The 15,962-nt window shown below is 40.7% G+C and overlaps 1 protein-coding gene across 1 annotated transcript in view; it reads right to left on the bottom strand.

Annotated features, from left to right (window-relative positions):
- The window catches only part of ADAD1 (adenosine deaminase domain containing 1), a 28,234-nt gene extending 15,046 nt beyond the window's left edge, over nucleotides 1-13,188 (bottom strand). Inside the window, exons 1-8 of the mRNA XM_054030714.1 lie at nucleotides 12,990-13,188; nucleotides 11,201-11,389; nucleotides 9,477-9,644; nucleotides 8,647-8,715; nucleotides 7,943-8,068; nucleotides 4,285-4,408; nucleotides 3,058-3,228; nucleotides 914-1,143 (exon numbers count right to left, since the gene is read on the bottom strand). Coding sequence (XP_053886689.1) covers nucleotides 914-1,143; nucleotides 3,058-3,228; nucleotides 4,285-4,408; nucleotides 7,943-8,068; nucleotides 8,647-8,715; nucleotides 9,477-9,644; nucleotides 11,201-11,389; nucleotides 12,990-13,188 — 1,276 coding nt within the window. The remainder of the gene's footprint in view (nucleotides 1-913; nucleotides 1,144-3,057; nucleotides 3,229-4,284; nucleotides 4,409-7,942; nucleotides 8,069-8,646; nucleotides 8,716-9,476; nucleotides 9,645-11,200; nucleotides 11,390-12,989) is intronic.
- Between the last annotated feature and the right edge of the window lie 2,774 nt (nucleotides 13,189-15,962).

The raw sequence follows: 15,962 nt of genomic DNA, 5'->3' as shown, positions 1-15,962 counted from the left end.
GAGGGGGAGACTTGGTGCCTCCTCAAACTGCTTCCAAAACTGTATTCCATATACATAATCACAGGAAAAGTCACCACAACTGTTAACATCTGGGAAATTGATCTACATGTAAACTAATTTAAAAACTACTTGGGATAATATCATGTTACTCCCAGCAATTCCATTTCACCTATTTGAGTTGCATAGCCAACTACTACTGTAGGAATTCAGGAAGGCCATTCACTGCCATCAAAACTGATTGCCATATGAGGGCGAAAAAAAAAAAAATCTTACTGTTGTCTTGGCAGTTACTATTTCCCAGCATAAAATCTATTGCCAACTAGTTAATTTAGAGGTACCTTTAAACTTTAAAAGGAGGAAGTAAGATGATTTACAAAGTTTTTTCTTTAACTAGTTTTAGTATAAATGTTGAGTTTGATGACATTTTTCATAATACCCCTACAAATCCAACAGAAATTGTTTAAGTTTTTTTACCAGCTCTACTTTGTACTGTCTAATTACCGGACTGTATAGTTGGGAGTTTTCATATATGCAAGTTATTTAAATAATCTTAATTTAAATGGTCACCACATCCTTTGTAACATCTTATTTTTAAACACAGAATAACTGCATGTGTGGCGAACCAACGAAACCCAGGAAATTTAGAATTAATGTATGGTGACAGAGAGGGTAATCTGACAGAGTAAAGAACATATTCTAATCTCAAAGAAGTTAAACCTCAATTTTAAGTATAAATACATTTATACTTAATTTCTTTTTTAAAACGAAGTATAGAAAATGCAAAACAAATTTTAAAATAAAGCATTATATTCCACTTGGTTAGAATTTTTATTAATGTAACCAGAATGAAATACCATAGCTGAAAGTTAGGGCATAAGCAATAATTGTTTTATATCAGTAAAGGAAGGCTTACCAACAAGTATACTGCTGATGTAAACTGGCTGAATGAAGTGACTTAGCAATGCTCCCTGGACACCCAGCACTTCCCATCTGGTTAATTTGTCACTAGCTGACATGCTGTTTACTCTGTTAGCAGCTTCAGTGGGACAATAAACAGTTAGGTAAATCTTGCCTTCCACAGCAAGATGGAGACTAAGCTCTTCATTAGCTTCAAATGCAGATATAGAATTTGGATTGAGACGTCTAAAATAAAGATTACAGAAAAGCCAATGAAGTCCAACAAAAGTATTTTCTTTAAAACACACATATATAAATAAATAAGACAGCCAAGAAACAAAATTAACAGGCACTGTTAGTTACTTTTCAAGGTTTAAAATTGCCAAAATCTGCTTATACTGCCAAATGACTTCATTATTAGATTGCTATGTCAATATTTTCTAGATGCAATGCAAAAATCACAGCACTCATTCTTCCACAACGAAAAGAAAAGAAAAGAAAAAAAACCCTCTCCAAATGGATTGTCCAAAACATAAAATGTTTAATATGATGACTTAAGCTACTTTCCTATAAATAACTATATTACTTACTATTCAAATTGACCAGAGGAAGCAGTAATTCAGCCTAATAAGTCTCAAAATCCTAAACATCACTAGTCATGCAAAATTGAAATTCTACTGCAAGTAGGCTACTATTGCTGCATTACGCATCTGACTACAAGTTATCTGGAGGCTATGCTTGCCACATGAAAGCAGATGCAAACTTGGCATTCTCATTTGAGACAACAGCCAAGAAACCTTCACACTCCAACATATTTGAAGAAAACAGATGTAACATTGGCTAAGTATGCTATGTTCCCTCTTACTGGCTATTCCAAACAGAAAAGAGCTTAGTAATGCTCTTAGCTTAGAGAGTTCCTCAGGCAGCAGAAGCCTGTCACTTTGGGATGAAGGTCCTGCCTTCTGTCCCAGCCAGACAACCTATGGTGTGGCAGATATGCAGGGGCGCTAATTGCAGGCAACACTGCTCAACTACCATTTATCTTAATTTCTTCTCAGAAAAGCACACTAAAACCTGCTAATTAAGCGACAGGTTTTGCCAACATAGGAATACTTACATAAGTGTCCAACATGCATAAGCGTGGCAGAAACTTTAAAATAAAAAGCCATCTCACATGGTTTTGTTGGGGTATTTACTATTGCAGCAAACAAAACTTCCTATACTTAAATATGCTATTCAAAGAGCCCCCATGCTGACAGGATTTGGGACAAAAGCCATCTGCTCGTACTTAAGTAATCTTGTGCCTCAAGATCAAGCTACCTCAAAAATATTGTCAAAGAGCACCAAATGGCACAGATTTCAACCAGAAGCTCGAACTATTGTTTACAAGGAAGGAGAGGTTACTCACCTTGTGTAATAACTTGAGTTCTTTGAGGTGTATCTCACTTGGGATGCTCCACTCCAGGTGCGCATGCACCCTGCATCATCTTTAAGCGGCGATTTTTTGGTAGCGCTCATTTCGCCCATGCATGTATCCTCGTACCCATACTGAGACTCTATAGGACTGCATCCGCATGCTGCCCTCAGTTCCTTCTCTACCACAAAATCTGACAGAGGAAACATCAAAGCAGGGGGGAGCAGAGCTCAGTAGTGGAGCAGCCACAAGGACACACATCTCGAAGAAATCCACAAAGTGAGTATCCTCTTCTTCAAGTAATTTCCTTATGGGGGCTCCACTTCAGGTGACTCCCTAGAAGTCTATTCTAACTTTAGCTTGAAAGGACTATTCTAAACTCCAAGAATTTCTGATAGTATGATCAGTCAACATTATATTCCAGCAACAACAGTCTTAAGTACCATGGTTGAGTAATACATCATACAATGAAAACAGTTTTTCTAGTCATACTACACAATTTTAGTGTGTACATATAAAAGGAAAAGCTGCATTTGTCAGTCCATTAGTTACAGAATTAAGCTATTTTTCAACACAGTTCTACCAAATAAACCCCAAAACTCAGCTTTTCCATACCATCTGATTTATAGTCCTGCTATGTATGCTCCTCACTATGATGCAGATTAATTTATTCTCAATGGAAGATTTAAGTATCTTATTACAACTCTGAATAAGCATCTGTGAGATCTGAAGACTCAAATACTTACAACTGTGACTTTATCTGAGCAGATCCTTTTGGCAACTGATTCATGTAGAGAAAAATATTTATATTTTGTTTTAAACTGAGTAGGCTTGATGCTGGTTCCATACAAAATATGGATTTGTCCATCATAATAGGATTTTTACTGTAGAATAACAAAAGCTGCCTGTAAAAATACCTAAAACAAAGTGTTATAGATCAAGAAATGCTGAAATATGCAGACTTTTAAAGACTTAGCATATTTGTATAAAAAACTAAATTCATTTTAAGCTGCTGAGCATTTACACACAACTAATTTATTCAGCACATCTGTAAAATCTGAATAATTAATCTAGTAAAGAAACCTGAAATACTATATATAAGGCTTCTGACTTGTTTTTAATCCATAGACATCAATAAAACACCATTCAATACAAAAAAGAAATTGTTGACTACCCAAACACTGGAAAACCACCAAGAACAGGTACTTATATCTAAGGCAGGGGTAGGCAACCTATGGCACGCATGCCAAAGGCAGCACGTGAGCTGATTTCAGTGGCACTCACACTGCCTGGGTCCTGGCCACTGGTCCAGGGGGCTCTGCATTTTAATTTAATTTTGAGTGAAGCTTCTTAAAAACATTTTAAAAACCTTATTTACTTTACATACAACAATAGTTTAGTAATATATTACAGACTTATAGAAAGAGACCTTCTAAAAACGTTAAAATGTATTACTGGCACACAAAACCTTAAATTAGAGTGAATAAATGAAGACTCGGCACACCACTTCCGAACAGTTGCCGACCCCTGATCTAAGGGCTTGTCTACACAGAGCAGCAATGCAGATGATAGGGGTGTGATTTCTAAAGCACACTAATGCCGCACATTGACTGGCCCGCGTAGACCCTGCTAGTTTACAGTAAAGGCTCCCTAATTAACTTTTACCTAGTACTGTTTGCAACAATACTATGTTAAAGTGCACTAGGGAATATCAGAGATTATTGAGAGTAAATACTACTGTAATGAGTAATGGTGTGTAATACACTACATACAGAGAAAAACCTCCTAAAGCCCCAATTTTTGGACAGCACCATAACATTCAAAAATTGCTTAAAAAAATAAAGTTAATAAACCCCCAAAACAGTAGCCCTAACTATATAAAACTACTATTCACAAAATGCATTGCCATAAATATTTAGCTTAATCAAAATGGTTGTCTGCAGTTCTTGTAGTTTACGTACTCATCTTCTTACCTAAGCAGAGAGCGTCTTGCAGTAACAGCAGCATGAGTGTCATGCAACACTCTCCCATCATGATGAATGCACTGACTGTAATTGAATTCTCCTGTGCCAAGAGCTACAACTTCATAGTGTCCAGCTAAAAAGAAAAAGTAGTTAAGTAGTTTCATTTGATTGAAGGATCCCATCTTTTTAAAGCAACTGCTTTTAAAGGAGGAATTAAAAGGATTCCATTTTTGATTAGAATATAAAAGGGGAGAAAAAAGGAGTGTTTTAGTCTAATGAGGCCACACATTTAATTATTGGTGGAAACTTGATTGGTAAATGAAAATAAATACCTCTTTACGATAAGAGTTTGGAGCATATTTTAAAAACATTTCATCACACACCTGTGGAACACTATACTTTTAATGTCCTGGTATATCACTGACCCTGCAAGTCCTTGACAAATTGTAAGCTGAAGGGGATAACTGAGAAGAATTCAGAACTCTGCTCTTCTGGAAGGGAGAGAAGTAGTTTTTACTCAGTTTCCAGAGAGACATCAGAAGAAACAGTCTGGGGGGACTTTTAAAATCTTGTGAGAGACAGATGACTCTGATGACTCCCTTAACTGCTTTAACTCAGATTGCTAAGTGACAGCAAGATAAATGCATCAATGCAGTTGCACCAACATTGTCTACCTCAAGGGACAGAAAAAAAAAAGACCTACGGCTCAGTGAGTATCAATGGTGCAGATGGCCTAGGCACTAACTGAAGTATGAGGCAGGGGAAGACGAAAGGATGGTATTGTACTTTGTGTACAGAGATGAATTTGAACTCTGTTCAATACAGTTGGACCTTACAGTGGTCATGTTGAACCTCACCTCGAAGGGTTTTCAATAAATGCTCAAATACCTCTCTTCTCCTCGGCTACACTTTCAGTGTGTATCGTCTCCCTTTCCCTCTGTTGCGGCCCCTCAGAGCTTCATCCAGAGTTTGTTAATTTTACAGTGACAATTCAAGCCTGTTTCACCACTTTGGCTTCCTTAATACCACATCCACAGCCATCTGGGTGATGTCTCCTTCAGGATGTACCATCAGTTTAAGATCAGTATGATAAGACCAAAACTCATCTTTTCCCTTCCCTATATTGGCAGGACTCCACCATCCTCCCCATTCCCCAAGTTGGCAGCTTTGCAGTATATCTCGCTCTCCCTTTATTTCACCCCACTACTCAATCTTTTTTGCCTTACTACTTTTCCCTCCTCTCCTTGCCTCCCAAAAAAGATGATTTTCTTTTTCTCTCCATCTCTGAAAACCCATCTACATCCTGTTAATCCCCCTTTTAAGATTATTGTAACTGCTCCTCTCTAACCTAGATGATGTCAACATTGCTCTCCCCCATTACAGATACAATCCCAGCAAACCTTTCACCCCTAACTAACTCCCTGACCTTGTTGTTAAGAGATGGTAACACCAGAGTTTAGAAGTACGCCCTAGGGTCCAACATTGTAGCAGGAAGATAAAGCACATGAGAATTCTATCCATCCTCTTCCATGCATTGCAAATGACATCAGTTGAGCAGAATGAGGGAACCCCCAAAGATGGAAAAAGACCACTGAAAAGCAACCCAAATATGGCACCTCACATGCTGATTATTGTCAAAAGTAACATTTTTAAATACCCAAAAGTCAGTCTATTCTTTCATATACAAATCTAGCTATAGTGTTCTACATCTTCAGGACCTCTTGGCTAGCTAACAATAATGGTGTGACACTATACCTCAGGGGAGTGCCTTGCAACCCCCCCATATTCATCATTTGAATATAATTGTGATATTTCATTTAAGCATGCCATGTGAGGTATCATGGGAAAGATTATGATCTGCTGAAACTCGCTGTTCCATCTAACTATGTATATCATTAATGCATATGAAGTTATGAGAATTGTGTTGTATGATTGTCACTAAAATATGTTGAGGGTTTGGGAAGCACCCAGATATTAGCTCCCCAAAAACAATAACCTGGGGGATAACCAACACCCGGGTGGGTGTTGAACAACCATCACAACAGCCATTGTCCAGCAAGGGAGCTACAATGCAATGAATCACTTGCCCAAGGCCACACCAGGGGAACTGCTCAACCTTGCCCTAGTGACTCAGCAATGCCCACCAGACATGCCTGACTTGTGTTCTCCAAGCACATGGACTACAGGTATAAAACAGAACACAGTGGCCCTACGCATTTGCCTTTTCTCCTCCCACTACTTACGCTGCAAGCAACAAGAACGCTCAGAAGGCTGAAGACTCCAACAGAGGAGACTGGCCCAGCTTTAAGAGACAAACCTGTATACTAAGGACTTTAAGATCCAGTCGGGTGAGAACATTGCTTGACCTAAATACTGTCTAGCATGATAAGGGTTAAGGTTTAGACTGCGTGCTTATATTTTTTTTTGGTAACCACTCTGACTTTTTGCCTATCATTTATAATCACTTAAAATCTCTTTTGTAATCAACCAACTTGTTTTAATGTTTATCTTTACCAATGAGTTTGCCTGAAGTGTTTGGTAAATCTGCTAAGGTTTACAAAGGCTGGTGTGTATCTACTTTCCATTGATGAAGTGGTGAACCAATTAATAAACTTGCATTGTTCAAGAAAGGGTCTTGAGCAGTGCAAGTTGGTATATTCCTGAGGTACAAGGCTGGAAGCTGGGGGGATCTGGGTGGTTCCTCTTTCTGTGTGATTCATGAGTGGCTCTGGGAACATTCATGCAATCTAGATGGGTGTGGGGCACCACATGCGGTTGTGCTGTGTGATGACAGTGCCCGGAGGTGTTTGCTGCTCATCACTAGCAAAGCTTTGCAACAGACAGCACAAGCTGGAGAGTTAAGGGGGCACAGCAGTCCCACAAATGGGGATCCCATCACAAATGGTACTTTATTTGGTGATATCATTGAAAGTCACTGTAGGCTGCATCTACTGCAGAACATGGCCTATGATTTCAAAAGAGCATATATAGCTATTTGCATTTTCTGTACTGTCTAACTTTGATCCAGTGAGTGTGCTCCAATTACTTCACATTAGAATTTACTTCAATTATAGTCCTGCCCCAGAAGGCTTATCTGTTCTGCGCCTGTATAGCGCCTAGCACAACAGGAGTCCCTGTTTTGGGCTGGGAATCTAGGTGCTAGAATGAATGAATGAATAATGTAAAGCTTTCAACTATGAAATGTGTTATCCTGAGAAGCAACCCTTTAATTTCATTTAGGGAACAACCAGTGAAATGCATATAACAAAACAAATAACTCGTTGCAATTATCCTCTGAAAGTTCAAAATGAAAAGTAAGCCTGAACAAGTGAGATTATGCAGCAGTTTCAACCCCAACAATCTTGAAAAGGCTTGCATCTTTCAACTTTTCTGGTGAAGGCTAACACAATGGAATGCTTTCCATTTCAATGCGTACAAACAGATTTATAATATCCTTATAAGGGAAGTACAATAATGTTCTGTTTTGTATAGATGATTTTATGGCATGTCAAAAGAAGTAGGGTTTGCTGGTTATGGGATTTATTAGGCTACTATACTTGTTAATCTACATTGCTATATTATGCTCAATACCCCTTTTTGTATATGCACCCTACAAATACAAAAGAGTTTTTTCGTACAAGTACACTGAATATCAAAACAGACTTGCCTTTTTCAATTATAAAAGCAGCCAATGAATTGCTACAACTCTGGTACTTGGGATATTTGGCAGTCAGACTGTTAAAGGTTTCCCTGACAGCTCGTGAAAATTTTTCATACACAAGATGCCTTCTCTCTAGTGAAGAAAATAATTTAAAAAAGAAATAAAAAGACCATAGAAACCAACAAAATACAAGTTTGTAAGAAAAAATAGAACAAAGCAATGTCAAACATTCAGATGAGCTACAAAACTGAACATATGATAAAGTCATTCAATACATTCACTAATCCATACTAAATAATGCCAACAGGCATTTTTGAATTAAAAAATTAAAAATGCATATGAAAAATTGAGAATAAGAAAACTCAAGCAAGTTATGCTAGTATGCTCCCTAGATGCAATCTATTAGACACAGCCTTTTATATCTTAAGGACAGAAATGTTAATTCTAACTCCGCCACTGACTCACTGTTTGACTTTAAGCAAGTTCATCTGTGTATTTATCCATCTATATGACAGGTACACCAATCTTACCTCAAACGTCACTGGGAGATTAGTGTCACTAAAGCAGAGACATCCCTGCATGAACCAGGTAGTAATATTTTTATAGGTATCAAGTTGGCAGGAATGAATACCAAATACAACTCTGTAAAGACATCTGTTAGCTTTCCAATTTAATTTTCAGGGGGGGGGGGGGGGGAATGGATTTCCTACCATAAGGCATCTTTGAAATGTATGTTGATTCAGCTGAAACTATGGGTTCTGCAGGAATCCGAGGAGGACCTGTAAATTTAATTAAGAAAGTTTCAACATTTAAGACTTTAAAACATTCATTGTCATTTAGTGTTTCTAGCAGTAGAGTAGTTCAATTCTAGTTAAAAGTCCCAAAATAAAGGTTGCAGGAAACAGTTTTTTCAAGTTACATAAATAGAAATCGGAAGGCCCTCAAACAGCCAGGATAATTTAAAATTCACACTTTGCCATCTGTCAATTGTTTTATCATTGAACAAAAGTAAGCTACTTCCCAATTAATTTAGTTTCCCTAAATTAGTCCACATTCTATAAAGTACTGCTCTCTTTCAAAGCTATAGCAGGTGAGGACAGAAGATTATTAATAAAGTCCCTGTCTAAAAAAAACCAGGAGATTAATGTTGTGATAACTGAATTCTTCAGAAAGCAGTGACTTAGTGCAATAGGACTTTCAATAAAAAAAAGTCTGACTTTTTTGAACAAAATTTAAAAATTTCTTTTCACTACAAAGAATAGCTGTAATAATGTGGAAGACTCTACAAAAAAGAAACTGCTTAAAGGGTTAACTTCCTTATTGCTTTCTCCCCTTTGTAGATGGCAGGAACCTTGAAAGCAGCATTTAAAAATACAAGAGCAGGAAAGGGAAAATTTAAGGATTGCAAACTGATTAACTCTGCCGGAAGGATTCACTGGAATGGGAAGAGACACACTGATGCAGGAGTGTTAGTCAAAGCTACTCTAGACGTTTATTTTTAAAAATACTTTTATTGTAGAGATGTTACTGGAATATTTACCTGAACTTTCAAAAACCTTTGGTCCTGTATCGTCCAACTGGAGTAGCTCATCAAGAGCCAGTTTTGCTGCATTTGATTTAGACTCCTTTTTATTTTGCCCCAATCCTGTCTTATATTGAACTCCATCCACCACTGCACAAAAAGCAAAGTAAGCCCCTAAGACGTTGCCTAGAAAAAGAAGCCATATACAGTTAGAAGTTTATTTTAATGTATTCATTAGCTTTATGCATTTATAATTATGGAAGATCAGATGAATATAAGGCCAAGATATTTTAACAAATCCAAACTACTTTTTACAGCTACAAGAATTACATTTTATATTTACAATTCACCTTTCATCCAAGATTCATAAATAGATTACACACATTAATGAAAAGCCCAATTTTTCAGAGGTGCTAGGCCTTTCATTTTAGTGGAAACTATGGCCATTCGACGCTTCTGTAAAATGAAACTATTTTTCTACTTCTCAGTAGTGATGTGATGTTTAGGACCTGAGCTTTAGAGAGAGAAATTAAGAGTAAAATTTTCAAGAACACCTAGACTCAGGAGCCTGTGTTCCATTTTCAAAAGTGATAGAGGAGCCTAAATCCTATAGCCTTTCAATCAGACTAAGTCTCCTAAGTGCCCAAGTCACCTCTGAAAAAGGGGGCTTACATTAATGGTAAAACGTCCAATAATATATTTCCCAACATCAAAGTCTGTCAGAAAACAGAATTCCAGTTTCCCCAATATCTCAGCTTTCCTCTTGGGTTAGTTTAACAGACATTACTTCCTAGTAGGCAGAGAGCCTAATGAAAACAAGACCTTTGAAAGGTCAGTTTCAATCTCTTTTTGCATTGTACTGCACATGACAGGACAACCTCCTGTCATTGCCATGGTTTGATCTGTTCACCTAAGGCTACCTTGATTGGACACGGATCTTTCACTGACTGGCTCACTTTCTCCCCAGTCCCACCATATCTGATTCAGTCTGGGGGATTCAACTGAATAGCACTGAAAAAGCATTACACTCCCCATACAGATGCAAGTCCACTGTGACCAAATATCAACCTGAAGCACCCCAAAACATGTAAGTACAAAGGATGCAAATTACATGTCAGGAAAGGAGTATGTTCAAGGTTGCAAAACAACAACTCATATTTGGTACAAATTTAGCAGGCCAAGTTGTAAATAAAGTTGCTTATAAGAATGACTGCCTATAGGTATGTCTACACTGCAATTAAAAACCCACAGCTGGCCCATGCCAGCTGACTTGGGCATGTGGGTCTCAGGCTAAGGATCTGTTTAACTGTGATGCAGACATTTCAGTGCAGGCTGCAGCCTAAGCTCTGGGACCCTCCCACCTTGAGCCTGAACATCTGCATCGTAATTAAACAGCCCCTTAGCCCGAGCCTGAGTCAGCTGGCATGAGTATCTAACTGCAGTGCAGACATATACGTCTTATACATATAAGAACTAATTGTCTAAAAAGTACCTGAAAAAAAGCATTCAAAGACCAGCGTGAGAGCATTTTCTATAACTGATTTTGTAGTGATCACATTAACCACTGATTGGATTACATGAAGGCATGATATAGGCATGGTAAAAATAGCTGTTAATACTACATACAGTGTAACCAACATTTAAAAAAAATTAGTTTCTGTATCAGCCAGTCACACCAAGTGCATGCAGAGCAACTTCATGAGGAAACAAGGACACTTTCTCTTAAAACCAGAAATATTTACCTGTTGTAACAGTTTCCTTCAAATCTAGTTGCACACGCTGCATTTGTGCAAATTGATGCAAGGCAGATACTGGGTTTATCTCCCCACGTTTATATTTTAGTATAAACTCCTTTGGTATTTTCTTTGGAAGAAGTGAAGTGATTGGAGGTGGATGGGCTGCTTTGGAACATAGCAAGTCTGAAACATGACCTAAAATATATTTGTTAAATTAAGATGTTAGCGTGTAGTAAGCTAAAAGCAATATATAAAAGTAAAATGAAAGTGTGAGAATAATATTGCTGCATCTCAACAAAGGCTACCTGGAAGATTAAGCAATTTGCATTTTATTCTAATTGAAGAGGTTGTAAGTAGTTTTGGTAACCCTGTAAATGTTAGTGACTCCCCCTTTAAAGGCACTAGGGCTTGTTCCTTGACTAATAAACCTGATAGTCTTTGAAGTTAAACCCAGTCACATGTAAATCCAGAACCAAAGGCCATAATTTCCAAGAATACAAGTACTTCCAGAGATTATCTGATTTAACAGATCAAAATCTATTTCATGGCATACAAAAATAGCAGAAGCACAAGCCATAGTTCTTTACGACAGTATCACAAAGGACAATAGAGTTTTTGCCTCATGCTGTGGGCCCTCAGGTCCATTTTAACTGGTCATGCAGGTGCTTAGGATACAGCACTGGTGTTACCCTGTATCTACACTAGAAAAAAGACTGGACTTTAGCATGGGTTATCTTAGCCTGACCTAAACTTGATTACTTTTCCTAAGCAAGACACTGCCCAATTATCCAAGTATGTTTTGAGCTTTAAGCACAGGAGAAATAGTTTTCTCCAAAAAGTCACAAAAATGTTATTACTTTCAGTTCACAAATACACATAAGCACCTGCCACGTGAAATAAACGCTGCATCTAAATTATACAGAATAAGATTTCCTCTTCAGTTATAATAAACATATTGATAGACAAAAGACTCAGAAATAAGACTACCTGCTAAAATCTTAAACTCCCTCATTTGAAAGTTACATGTGCGGGGGTCAGGGAATTTGTTACTATCAAACAAAACTGTAGTTAAAATTCTCAGCTTTTTCTACAAAAGATGCTGAACACAAAGCCTGTTATATACATGTTGATGCACTTTATATGAAGTGCTGTGTACACATTATAGACCTGATGAAAGAATACTCTAGATGGGCAGACCCCTGCACCCACATGGATCCTCAACTGCAGGTTCAAGGTAGAAGTTGCCCTAAAACAAGAGAGATGGGGATGAAGGCAGAAAGCAGATTAGTCAGACGAGAGGTAGCATTAGCTTAGTGGGCTGTAAGGATGAGGATTCTACACTTCTCTTTTACAGAAAAGCTATTTCTGAAAAAGTGTTTGTAGTTATTCAAGTTATTAAGATGAAAATTCCCTGTACTTCCACCTGTAGAGTCAACCAGTTTATACACACAAATTCCATGGATATAACATGTGATGTTAAATCTGGATAGGTTGCATCTCTTTAGTTACACCACTGCTGGATAATAATTAAGAAACAGTCAAATAATATGTTTATTGACATGTACAAGTAAAGAGGAAAAAGATCAAAATTCGTTAAAGTTAATAGTTCTAACCTTTTATTTGCCCTCAGTATCTTATTTTTTTAAATTGGTAAGTAAAATAGTTTTTGGTAAAAGGCAAGTAGATGGCATGTCTAGGCAGGTTAATTTTCATTACAATTTTGCAAAGCCATTTGTACTAGTGTTGAAAGGCCATTCCTAGAAGCAAATCAACTTAATAAATGTAAAGACAATACCTGTGATGTGTGTCACCTTACGTGCTGAATTTGGCATGTTGTAATTTTCAGAAGATGAAAACATCAGGCCCATATTCACAGGGTGTGAAGATGGCTGAGGAGGGGCTTGAGGCGGCGGTTCAGTGGGCAAGTTCTTTTTTAGCATCTGAGCAAAGCTGGGTACTCTGGAACTTTGAAACCAGTCATTGTTGCGAGCCATTTTTCCATCTACCTACAAGCCAAATTTAGCCAACAGGTATTTTTAAGGCTGTTGAACATTAGCATAGCATAGCAAATCTGGACAATTTCCCCACAAATTAGTTTTACATGTTTCATGGCTCCTGATTCTTTCTGCTAATAAATGAAGTTACTAAATTCGAAAGCACACTAATAATAGTTGAGACCCAAATTTACAGATTGGGGGGGGGGGGGAGGACAGAAAATAGGAAGATAATGGCAATGTTAACCATCAGCTAAGAACTTTCTCCCCTTCCTTGCAACCACAATCTGAAAAGCAATTGTCCTGCTGAGTCCCAGGTGCCCTAGATCAATAATCATAAACCAGGAATCCAGGGCCCCATAGAGGGCCATGAGCAGATTTCAAGAGGGCCTCCAAGCAGGGTCAGCATTAGATTTACTGGGGCCCAGGGCCGAAAGCCAAAGCCCCACCTCATGGAGCTAAAGCCAGGTCCCTGAGCCCCACCACCCAGGCCAGAAGCTGAGGCCTGAGCAATGTAGCTTTGTGGGGGCCCAGGCAATTGCCCTGCTTGCTACCCCCTAATGCTGGCCCTGGCTTTTATATGCAGAAAACCAATTATGTGGCACAGGTGGGTGGTGGAGTTTTTATAGCATGTTGGAGGATGGGGGGAGGTTCAGAGGTAACAAAAAGGCTGAGAACCCCTCCCCTAGATTACAAGAGCAATGGAAACAAACTCCAGCACGGCTACCCAGGATCAGCAAGGTAGAGCCCCACGTGGCTGGCTTTCACGCTGGTTTAGGGTCTAGCCCCTTTGGGTCAGGGCAAACGGGACGGGAAGGCTCCTGCGTCCCACTGTCCGGCAGGCGCCGGGGCGGGCCAGGCTCCCCATGGGAAGGGATCCCAGCCTGACGCCATCCAACCACCCGCGCATTGGAGACTCCCAGCGGCTTCCCCGCAGCAGGTGCTTGTATCAGCCCCACACCTCTGCAGGGCAGGCGCAGCGACAGGAGCAAGGGACGTGCAGTGGGGCTGCCTCCCAGTGGGGAGCGCAAGCTACTGGCTGCACCAGGTGAGGATCACCCTGCAGCCCCCTCTCCGGGGCACGGACTCGGAGACGAGGCCATGTACCGCGACTGAGACTTGCCCCAGAACCACCCCGGGGCCCTGCCCGGTCGCACCGCGCGACAGCAGCCCCCCGCACTGATTTCACTTTTCCCCGGCTGCTGCCTCCCTCCGCACCGACGCGCCTGCTCGAGGCCGCGGCCCGAGACAACGAACAAAAAGGGGTGTGTGACGCCCCGAGGCTGCGTCTCCCCACTTGGCCGTCAGCGGGGCGCGAGGGCGTCTCTCAAAAAGCCTCGCCCTCAGATCACGTGATCCTCCGACCAACCGCCGCCGGGCTAGCTCGTGCTGCCGACAGGCCTGGCTCGAGGCGGCTCAGTGCGGGGACGGGGAGTCGGATACGGACTCGGCCTAAGTCACAGGGGCTCCGTGTCTCTCGCCTCACGGGGGCGCACGCCACATAGAGCCCGCTAACATCATCCCCCGGCTGTGCAGATAGTCCGGGCGGGCCGCCCGGGGTCCTTCTGCAGCCCTCTAGCAACGAGCAGCAGGAGCAAACTGGAGCCCCGAGCGGGCGCGTGCAGTATGACCGGCCAGCGGCCGCCCCTCTCTATGGGGGCGACTCGGTGGAGCTGGCGGCCCTGCGCTCAGGTGCTTTGTCATGCACCTGCCTCCTCTCGGGGGAGCTGGACTCTGCTTCCCGAAGCAGCACCGCAGCCGGCGGTGGCCTCCCGCCCCAGCCACGCCCCTTCCCCTGTAGCGGCCTCGCAGCGCTCATTGTCAGCGACTCCGAACCGGCCTCGAGGAGGTAGGAGTGAGCTCGGGCGCCGAAGCCCGGCCGCTGGGAGGTGGCAGCGCCGGGGCTGTTATGCCTCCTCTCTCCCAGCCCCAGGGCCGCTGTGTGCACGGGACAGCCCCTGGCGTAGCCACTGTCGCTGGTCCCCGTCTAGACATTTTCCTGTGTCTCTGGAGCCTGGCTCTTGAAAAAGTAGAATGTAGAACTAACCCCCCCACACGCACTTTTGGCACGAAGCACCAGCCTCTGCCTCGCTCTGGGAAAGCCCCACGCTAGTGACTTTTAAAATCCCAAATGTGGACATAGGAAAACGTAGAACAAGAGGCCTCAACAGTGACCTAGTTTTCAGCTACACAGGGTTCAGGCGATGATATCCAGAGCAGGGGGGTTTACAGATGAAGAGGAGAAAAAATATTTTAAAGAACAAATATTTAACAAAAATACTATAGAAAGGTGGATTATATTGACTACATAAAAGGTACAGTACCTTGTCTTTCATTAGATGAATAAGTGTGTGTGACTGAAGGAAACATTACGAAGTCAGCGGGCCAGAAAAGCTATTTTTGTTTTTGTACCGCTGGGTGTGCATGTACAGACATTTAATTTTGACTTTATTCACATTGCACTAATGAATGTTGGGCTTTAAAAATTTATAACAGATGCAAGCAAAAGTGTTAAACTACACCCATATATAACACCATAAAGCGTTCTTAGTAATCCTGAGAGGAGCAAAGTAATTTGTGATGCTAGAAGTCTTATTGAATAAAAAGTGTCTGAAAAATCATGGCTTCCAGAGGTTGTTGTAGGCTTCCAGATGGTGTAAGAGACTTATTTACTGTATTAAACGCTCAGATTTGCATTGAATAGCTTGTCATTTTTCTATTGCATTATTAATGAATGTTGCCCTAGTTCTGCCTGTCCCCATTCCATTACAGCT

The sequence above is a fragment of the Malaclemys terrapin genome, chromosome 5 (assembly GCF_027887155.1).
Source record: "Malaclemys terrapin pileata isolate rMalTer1 chromosome 5, rMalTer1.hap1, whole genome shotgun sequence".
Lineage (NCBI taxonomy): Eukaryota > Metazoa > Chordata > Testudines > Emydidae > Malaclemys > Malaclemys terrapin.
This window is presented reverse-complemented; position numbering and strand designations above follow the sequence as displayed.